General features: G+C 37.7%; 1 protein-coding gene across 7 annotated transcripts; it reads left to right on the top strand.

Moving 5' to 3' along the window:
• Positions 1 to 3905: 3905 nt before the first annotated feature.
• LOC107796685 (uncharacterized) lies at positions 3906 to 9952 on the top strand. 7 transcript variants are annotated; one of them, XM_075254804.1, is made up of 6 exons: positions 3906 to 4359; positions 5645 to 7114; positions 7282 to 7399; positions 7806 to 7904; positions 8401 to 8576; positions 9337 to 9952. In XM_075254804.1, exons 1-2 carry the CDS (start codon positions 4065 to 4067, stop codon positions 6856 to 6858), a joined length of 1509 nt encoding a protein of 502 aa, XP_075110905.1. In that variant the 5' UTR covers positions 3906 to 4064; the 3' UTR covers positions 6859 to 7114; positions 7282 to 7399; positions 7806 to 7904; positions 8401 to 8576; positions 9337 to 9952. The 7 variants fall into 7 exon arrangements, with proteins under 7 accessions (XP_075110905.1, XP_016474968.1, XP_075110903.1 ...); XM_016619482.2 differs by having other exon boundaries at positions 7803 to 7904; XM_075254802.1 differs by having other exon boundaries at positions 3923 to 4359; positions 7803 to 7904; positions 9378 to 9952.
• Positions 9953 to 10402: the final 450 nt, after the last annotated feature.

Here is a 10402-nt window from a genome sequence, read left to right as displayed (position 1 = left end):
ATAATTAAGTGGAAGATAACAATCAAATGTCTGAAATCTGCATCTATTACAAATACTTAAGTTTTAACCACTCTAAATCTGGTGTCACAGTATCACAGACGGTATAAGATTTACTACATACAAAGTCTGAAGAAATAATAATACACTGTTTCTGAATGTAAGGAAAATGAAACGGGAAAGTAGGGATAGAGGGAGACGCCAGGGCCTGCAAACGCCTGCAGGTCTACCTTGGATCTCTGCGTGGACTGAAGGTAGCCTCCACACTATGGTCCAAAAGCTGCTCCGGAATCTGCACATAGTGCAGAGTGTAGTATCAGCACAACCGACCCCATGTGCTGGTAAGTGCCTAGCCTAACTTCGGCGAATTAGTGACGAGGCTAGAACCAGACTACCAAATAAACCTGTGCAGTTCAAATATATACAGCGGAAAAAAATACAGAAATAACCAGTCAATATGGGAGGGGGAGCATGCTGTGGGGGAGATAACAATTCCGAATAGAAAGACATCAAGTAATGAAAGAACAACATAACTCGGATATCAACAAAGAATCAGAAATTCACAAATGCACGACATCACCCTTCGTGCTTTTACTCTCGTCCTCACCAAAGCAATTATATAATAAAAGTGTGCACGACATCACCTTTCGTGCTTTTACTCTCTTTCCTTACCATATAATCAATAAAATCGGCACGGAATGGTACATCGTGTGGCACGACATCACCCTTCATGCTTTACTCTCTTTCTTCACAATCGTACACGGCATCACCCTTCGTGTTTTACACTCTTCCTTACAAAACAAACAATACACGGCATCATCCTTCGTGCTTTAACACTCTTCCTCACCCAAATAACAATCACAAACAATGAGGCAAGGGAATAAACAAGATTATAATAGGAATCCCGGCAAGGGAACAACAATTTAACAATTAAGTCCCGGCAAGGGAGCAACATCAATAATATCAACATCCCAGCAAGGGAGATAACCAATAAAGCAACAATATCCCGGCAAGGGTACAATTTAGTGACTTCTTTCTCTTATTCACTTTTACTTCACAACTCACTTTACCACTTGAGTCAATGCTCCAAAGGGTTCAATCAACTCATATACTTTCAAAATTCGTAATATAACTTGAGCCAATGCTCCTCGATGTTCAAAGGTCACAATTCCTTCCACAAACTTTTCACAACAATTAGAAATCAACTCTAAAGCATGGATGATACAACGAAGTCATGAAAATCACAATATAAGACTCACGGGCATGCTTGACACCAAAGTATAGATACTCGTCACCATGCCTATACGTCGTACTCAACAAGAAGCAAATAGCAAATAGGACACAACTCCTAATCCCTCAAGCTAAGGTTAGACCAAACACTTACCTAGAACTTCCACGGCCAACTCAAGCCTCAAACACTGCCTTTCCTTTCGAATTCAGCTCCAAATCAATTGTATCTATATATAATCGACTTCATAACATCAATAAACGCTAAATAATCCAATTCCAATGCTTAATTATAGCTTTCTAATCATTCTTCCCAAAAAGTCAAAAATTGACCCCGGGCCCGCTTGGTCAAAACACGAGGTTCGAACCAAAATCCGATCACCCATGAGCCCAAATATATAATTTGTTTTCAAATCCGACCCCAAAACGAGGTCTAAATCACAAATAATCAAAAAGCCCTAACTCTACCCAAATTCCTAATTTTCTAACCTTAATTACATGATTTAAGCCTAAAAATCTAATGGGTGTTAATGGTAATTGAAGAAAATGAGTCTAAGATTACATACATATGAATTTGTGGTGGAATCCCCTTTCAAAAATCGCCCAATTTGGAGTTAAGATGAAGAAGTTATGAGTTTTGGTGTAAATCCCGTAATGGCTACTGTTCTGGTCTTTTAAAATAACTGGGCGAAATTACTCATCGCGTTCGCGATGGGTTAGGCCTAATAAGCCTTCGCGGAAGCCGGCTCGCGTTCGCGGAGAAGAAACTCCCCGAGCCTCACGTTCACGTCCAATGAGTCTCGTTCGCGTAGGTAAAATGCCCCCTCCCCTACCCAGGCTCACTAGCCATCGCGTTCGCGTGAGCTGTGTCGCGTTCGGGAAGGGTATCCCTCCTTAGCCTCGCGTTCGCGACTCCAGCTTCGCGTTCGCGAAGAAGAAGTTTGGCTCCTGGGAAATTTGCCTTACGCGTTCGCGAGTGGACCTATGCGAACGCGAAGAACAAAATCCATGGGCACTAGACAGCAAAAACCTGCAACTTTTCATAAGTCCAAAACATTCCGAAATACATCCGAAACACATCCGAGCCCTCGGGGCTCCTAACCAAACATACGTACTAACTCAGCAATATCATACGAACTTATCCGTGCAATCAAATCGCCAAAATAACCTCAATAACAACAATTAAACCTCAAAACCAAAGAACTTCCTCAAACTTCTTAAAACATAAAATTTTGCAATTTAGGTCTGAATCACGTCAAATGACATCCGTTTTTCATCAAATTCCACAGAATCATTTTAAATCATATATAAGACCTGTACCGGGTGCCGGAACTAAAATACGGGCCCGATACCATCATGTTCTAATCAAATTTCATTTCAAATTCCTTTAAACAATTTCATAAAACAATTTTCTTTAAAAATTCATTTCTCGGGCTTGGGGACCTCGGAATTCGATTCCGGGCATACGCCCAAGTCCCATATTTTCCTACGGACCCTCCTGAACCGTCAAATCATAGGTCCGAGTCCGTTTACCCAAAACATTGACCGAAGTCAAATTAACTCATTTTACAGTCAAAATTTATTATTTTCACATATTTTCACATATAAGCTTTCCGGCTACGCGCTCGGACTGCGCACACAAATCTAGGTGATGCTACATGAGGTTTTCAAGGCCTCGAAAACATAAATTTCAATTTAAATGCAAGTGATGACCTTTTGGGTCATCACACGATTTTACTATTTGATCGAGGCTAGGGAATTGCATCAAAGGCCAGCCTCGTAGTGGATCAGACCAGAGCACAAAGACTAGGTATCGAGTTCGAGGATCGAGGTGCCTATCGAGATCGAGGCTAGCAACGATCGAGACCAAATATGGCAAACTTCGAGCAAAGCGCAATAACGGAAAAGCGAGATATCCGAGACTGGTCGAAGATCACGACGAAAATCCCGGAACATATCAAATGAAGGGCGATTGTTTAGGCTAATCATGGGGTTTACTTCCGTAATTAGAATTGTACTATAGATAGAATTTCTCTACTATATAAAGAAGGTTCTGGTCATTTTGTAAACACCTTACATTCACGCATATCAAAGCAATACAATACTTTCTGACTTATATTCTTGTTCATCAAATTGCTATATTTTTAACTATTTTTGCATAGATCAATTCGAGGGTATTCAACTCGAGGGCTGAACTCCGTTCAAACACTGTTTTGCTAAATTTTATTGTTAATTTCTGCTACTAATTTTCGTATTTATCAATTGATATGAGATGAAATTACGTGTCCTTAAAACCACATTATAAATTTAATTGTTATCCAAATTTTTAGGGTAAACATACCCTATATGGGTCCGCCCCCTGTTGGTAGTTCACCTATATTGATCTCCACCAGGATGTAAAACATATGTTTTGTGCCGAAAAATTTCCCTTTCTTAGAGCTGAAGACTATAGTTTAGGATAGGTATATATCTCAAAAATCCACCACTCGATGGTCTGAATCTGAAAAGTTCAATAAACAACGGATATCATGTATCATGGGATGAATGTTTAGGACAACGTGGGCAAAATATAAGGGTGGGTCAAAACTAGTAATATAAAAATTGATCTTAAATTTTTGTCAATACCAATTTGACAATATAAAGCAAAAAATATAAATAGAAAAATTATTAGTCACTTCGATGTGTAATTTGAGCCATGGACATAGAAATCACCACAATCCTTCATTTCTTGAACTATAACTTGTGTTCCTAAAATCTTTGCAACAAGTGATCTTTTCGTGACCTGGCAAAAAAGGGGAGAGCTTCCACTTTACCTCTTTCTCTTTCCTCTGTAGTCTGCAATGCTCTATCGCTTCATCTCAAAATCTTCACACCCCCTATTGCTAACCCTAGTTTCCTCCAAAACCCACTTCTTAAACCCTAAATCCTCATTTTCCATTCCCAAGCGTAATTTCTTTCCCAACAACTCCTTTTTCTTCTCCACAGGTAACAACAATGGCAAAGATTCAGACCCTTTATATACTTGGAAGCTCTCTTCTGAAACTGATGAATCAGCGTTCAATGAATATTCAGCAAGTGTTGAGGGAACAGAAAGACGGGTTTTTGATGGTGGGTTTTGGTCTAAACAACTTAAAGGTACAAACTTTTTCGGTGAGAACTCTAGATTTCATCTCTAAACACTGTAAAAATGCAGGCTTTATGTGTTGTTTGTAGGGCTTATGTTTAATTTGCTTAAGGTCTTATACTCTTATCTATTGAATAGCGTATTAGTTTTTTTTGATAAGATAAATTGTATTAATCAAATTGAATAGCGTATTAGTAGAACTACATTGTCATGCTTTCTGAAAATAAGTTTGGAGTGTAAAGATAGTGGGGAAATAAAAAACACTGTTATCTGTAGCTGCAAATTTGCTGTCTGGTTATTTTGAATGCTTAAAAGTGTTTTTGATAAAAGAAGACAAGGCTGGAAAGTGTTACCAAGGTAGGCTGCTGGCCTATTACGTTTGGAACATGCTATTATTATGTATTCTGTTTAGCTTAACCAAGAAGATTTCTTGTCCCCAAGTTAAAGAGTTTGAGAATGCATATTTATGGGTAAGTTAAACTCGACATCATTCGGCATGATCTTCTAAACCATTAGCTTAAAAAAAAGAATCATTCTGCATGATCTGGGCCTTTCATAGTCGAAACAACAGTACATGTGAAATCAAATTGTAGCTGCAAAGAGGGCTAAATTTCAAAGAGTGTAAATGCTATTGGCTCAAACCTTATTGTCTAAGTGAAAATAATATGTTCTGCAGTTTTTGTGTGACTACCCCCGTGTTTATCTCCACTGTGGCTACTCAAGCTTCTCCTAGCAGCAGTAGGATGAAGGAATAAAAGAAAGATTTTTGAGTAAAAAGTTCTAACCTTGAATCCTTAATGCTCCTGAGATTACTCAAGTCCCAAACTTTTCTGCCTCAGCCTCTCAATAGCTAAAAGTCTAAACTCTTCTCGTAACCTCTTTCGTTCAAGGTGTATTCTCCAGTCACATTCAATTCTCATTATCCCTTCTTCAGACGCTTCCAATTCAGTTTAGTAGTAGAAGAGTGCTGTTTCACTTAGAACCACCTAAGGGTTTTCTTTTTCCATCTGGATCTCCTTCTAAACGGGATCCAGCCTTTATGCAAAAAACCTTCTTTTATAATATCCCATATGGATATTTTCCAAGTTGCCAAGTTAATTAATACCCAATTTGTAGGAAAGAATCTTTGATATCAGTGCACATATGTATGCAGTATTCGAGATCAAGGTGCTTAGCTTCTTGTTGTTTTTCATTTATTTAGGCCATCGTTATGGATCCCTCATTAGAGGTGTTTGTGTACAACCTTCCGACTCGACTATGTTTTTCATGATAATGAAAAGTTTGAGAACGTGGCAGGTTCTTGTACTGATGAATTGACAATCAAAAAGAGTGGACTTAGTAAGCCTTCGGTAAGTGTGTATTCAGAAAAAACTTTGGAAACAATTGAGATTCTCAAGGGTGGTGGGGAAGACTTGACGCACAGGTTAAGTTTGGTGGCTCCAAAACTATCATTCAAGCTCATCATTGAGATTTTTGAGCGTGTGAATGAACAAAGAATATCTGGATTAAAGTTCTTTAATTGGCTTCGAGACTCGTATCCTGAATTTTATCGCAGTGCTTATGTCAATAGTCTGATTATATGTAATTGTGGATTGTTAGATGACTATAAAACAATGCTCTCTTTGTTGGTAGAGTTTAAGGCAGAAGAAATTTGTTTAACTGATAAGGCTTTTGGGTTCTTAACTTTATGTGGATCGAGTAAGGATTCATTGATGAATTCTACAAGGAAAGTGGTTGATATGATAAATGAGATTGGAGGATCCTGTCGTGGTTCTGGTGTTTATGGATTAATCGAGATGTTCTGTTGCTTGGACTTATTCGATATGGCAACATTTGTAATAGAGATCACTGAAAGAACAGCTTCTCACTACAATATTTTGATCCGTAAGAGGTGTAAGGCAGGCCACATTGAAGAAGCACGCGCTATTATCAACGAGATGTTTGAATTTGGTTGTTCTCCTAACACCAATTCATATAACTACCTGCTTGGCACATTGTGTAAGAATGATAAGATGGAAGATGTGTCTATTGTGCTCGAAGAAATGAGAAATAAGGGTCTCAATCTAGATGCAATAACTTATGAAACTCTAGTATATCATTCATCTAGCCGTGGTCGGGTTGACATTGCCTCCGAATTTTTGAAGTTGATGGTAAATGAGAATGTGGAACCTCGTTCTACTACTCATGCTGCCTATCTTAAGGTTTTGCTTGAGGCGGGAGAGCGTGAGAAAGCATATAAGTATGTGATTGACATGAGCGCCAAATATAACCACTGTGTCAATGTACTATACAGCTTGCTGGTGAGGCTTCATCAGAAGAAAGGAGATCTTATGACTGCTCAAAACATTCTTAATGAAATGATTGACAAGGGTCTCAAGCCGGACTTTGGAGTTTTCATTGAAATTGTAAAGCAGCTCCAGAAGACGGGCAGGAAATCTATATCTCGAGATCTTAGGACCAAATACTCAGTTTTCTATTGTAGTGACATACAAAAAGCTAGCAATTCTTAATCTAATTCTTCTGTCCCATGCCAAGGTTGAATGCATCTCTCTAGCTGGTTTGTCTATGGAAGAAAGGGCAGGAGTGTGCATTTTACGGTTTTAACCCAAAAACTCTCAAAGAAAATTTTCAGTTTTCTCAGCTTGCAACTTAGATCCTCTCAGCCTTCCAGTTTGCTGTCACCTTCAACTTCCGTTGCAGTTGCTGTTGACGTTGCCTCTCCTCTCGTCAGCCTCCACCAATGTCACCTATGTTACACCTCCCAAGGTTTGATTTTCTCTTTATCCACTGCTTCAGCTCCCTGTTTTTTTTTTCTGTGGTTATTTTCAGTTTAGCATCTATATTGTGCAGTCTGTGTTTCTAAAGTATTTTCCTTCACCTTCATGGCTCTGTGGTTTCCACTTTCCACTCTCTTACTCACCGGGTGTCTGCAGTTTACATGCATCGATGATCATCTAAAGCCAATAAATCCAATCAATCACATAGAAATACAGAGGAAAGAGGAGTGTCTCATGCCTAGCAATACTGCTGGTCAGGTCATTTCTTGCAAAGGTGAATTCTTTGTCTCACTCTTTCATAAAATTTATCACATTCTGCCTCTTCTTTTCTCTTTTTTTTGGGGGGGCTTTGGGGAGGGGGGGGGTTGCCTTATTATTATATGTATTGTCTTTAATCTCTATTCTCATTTTTCTGTATTTGCTTAAATTATACTGATCATGATTGCCTATGCTCATGTGTAAGAAATTGGTCTATTTTGACTGGTCATTTGTAATTTCTGCATGGAATACTTCTCTCGTATCTCGATTTTCCTCATTGTTTTTTGGCAACCTTGATTCATAAATTCTGCGGTTTATAACTTATGAAAAGAGAGGTATAGTTTTTATAATTCTTTGATGTAACTTATTAAAAGAATTATTTAACTCTTTAATGTCTTTTCTTTAATTTTCATTCTCAGAAGGTGGATGAATCGATATAAGATATCTGCGGACAATTATCATTGACCAAATCATCTACCTCTTTTTTGAACAGAGGGAGTTGGTCATTGCCATTCTACATGGTAGGAATCTATGTTATTTGCATGCTTGGGTTTGGGAAAATGAATTTGAGCAAATGGGTTTGACTTTCTTTTTCTGAATCAGTTTTATAGCCTGTTTGGCCAAAAGTGCTCTTTTTTGGGCCAAAAGCACTTTTGGCCAAAAATTGAGGTGTTTGGCCAAGCTTTTGGAAGGAAAAAAATGCTTTTGTGGAGAAGCAGAAGCAGTTTTAGAGAAACAGAAAAAAGTAGCTTATCTCCAGAAGCACTTTTTTGAGAAGCACTTTTGAGAAAAATACACTTAGAAGCAGTTTTTTAAAGCTTGGCCAAACATTAATTGCTGCTCAGAAGTGCTTTTCAAACTAATTAGCCAAACACAAACTGCTTCTCACCAAAAGTACTTTTGAGAAAAGCACTTTTGAAAAAAAGCACTTCTCAAAATAAGCTGATTTTTGCAGCTTGGCCAAACGGGCTATTACATTGACACTTGGTTTCATTGTTTTCCACTTTCATTTACTAGGTTGGGTAAATCTTGGGTGAACATAATTACATGCTGCAGCTGTGGTTGCACGGGAGCCAGGAACCCATGGTTAATTGAAGAAGTAGAAGTTGCACCTCCCCAAAAAATTGGAGGTTCACCTGAAGATTCTGTTCGCCTCCCTGTGCTACACTGTTATTACCTCTGGAAAGCAAAAGGTAAAGACAGTCCTATTGTAGGCTTATTCCTCTAATTCTGTGTAAGGATATATAAGTCAAATCCTTGTTCATATTGTCGCTGTCTTCTTGCAAGTAGTATAGCGTCTACTGTTCTAAATTGATAAACGGATGAATAATCAAATAAAAATAGGCAACTTTGAATCTTTGATTCTCCATGCTCGCATTATAAGAGTTAAATCATTCTTTTGAGTTTTTCAACTTTCATGCATTTCTAGTTGTACTTTATTTACTAGCATAATTTTTTCTTTTTGATGACCGAGAAATCTGTATGGTGTAGTTGAAAAATATATTGACTATTGAGATAATCAATGGTTACTTCGTGGAATCTAACTGTTGTGTTAAATTATATATGCTCATTACTATCTAGCTTTAGAACGTAAACCAATCTAATCATTAGGGCAAAGCACCATTATTCAAACAATCACATTTGTGATATGCCTGGTGAAGCGTAATGCTATTCTTATGCTTCAAAACCATGCGATTCAGTAGTATTGATGAGTGAGTTATTATGACTCTCCATCTTAATTGTTTGTGCTACTGAAACCCATGTTCTTAATCTTTTTGGCTCCCTTTATGATACTGTTCCTTTATGGGTGTAATGAATTCTGATCTTATGTGTTGTCTTAACAGTTTGTTTCCATGGAGATGAATTGTATGTAGTATTAACATGCTGAAATGTTTGCTGTGGCGTTATTTATTCCATAAACTTTGCAAGTAAAAGTTTATTCACTTTGCATAGACTAACTACAGATGGTGACATGTTTGAGAAGTAACCTTCAGGAGAAGTAATAATGCGTGGTGACATTATCTGGGAAGCTTTTGAACTCTACTTAATGCTAAACTCTCACTAACCTGGACACGGCTGAGAAAAGGAAAACTACATGTGAACTCTGGCCATAAGCAAGGATGGCTAGTCTCAAGCCATGGAAGAAAAACTGGAAAAGCAAACCTCTTTTATAAGTTAGCATGTTTCTGTAGGAGGGTACTCACACATGAAGTAGTTCTCACTTTACATTGATTTAGAGTCCTTATATACATCAGATGTGAGAGCGCAGAAGATGTTTTCACCTCTCCTTTCTTTGTGTTTTGGCCTCACGGATATGACTGTGTTTTCCTCATCTTTAATATGAGGTGGACTTTGCCTAAGACAGTTAAGGACCTGCATTTGGTGATTCTTGTGGAAAGAAAAGAAGCATTTTTTTTCCCTTTTAGCGCAAAATAGCAATATACATGAACTGAAATATAGATGCCTTTATCTTTTGGCTTTTTGGTGTATAATGGGAGTATGCAAGTGATACACACAGCATGATTGCACTCTCTACTAAGGTTTTAGTTCAAATGACCTGATTTTTGTACTGTCTTGCGCATATGCAGGCACTAGTTACAGCTGCTTTAGAGTTTAGAATTTTAATAATATATTCTTTGCTAATACAAAGGAAAGAGCTTGGCGTGTAAAAGTTGAGACTGTAAAAGAGCTTCGTAACAATCTCTCGAGTGTTCTATTTTATTCAGTTTCCTAGAATAATAAACAAAATATGTCAAGATTTATTTAATCTTTTTTATTTATTTAAACCCTCAAAATAAGGCTAACTCCTTACCAAATAGAAAAGAAAAAATAAACATGCACAAACTACAGAACAAGTAGAAAAACAATTCTTCAAAATAGGGTTCAAAAATGGCTTATTGGTATTGAGTTTTCGGGATAATGATTGGTGAACGGATTGAAAATTTACACTCCCTCCGCTCCACAATGACCAATTTGCCTTTTTATTTAGGTCGAAAATAAGTGTCCATTTATATAATCA

This window comes from Nicotiana tabacum, chromosome 6 (assembly GCF_000715075.1).
Source record: "Nicotiana tabacum cultivar K326 chromosome 6, ASM71507v2, whole genome shotgun sequence".
NCBI lineage: Eukaryota > Viridiplantae > Streptophyta > Magnoliopsida > Solanales > Solanaceae > Nicotiana > Nicotiana tabacum.
Note: the sequence above shows the minus strand (reverse complement) of the source record. Positions and strands in the feature narration are given on the sequence as shown.

Bases quoted from the DNA above. Each gene is read 5' to 3' on its own strand.
- LOC107796685 (XM_075254804.1), top strand. From the start codon at position 4,065: ATGCTCTATCGCTTCATCTCAAAATCTTCACACCCCCTATTGCTAACC. The intron at 4,360-5,644 runs GTACAAACTTTT...AGAACGTGGCAG, and splicing joins TTGGTCTAAACAACTTAAAG to GTTCTTGTACTGATGAATTG.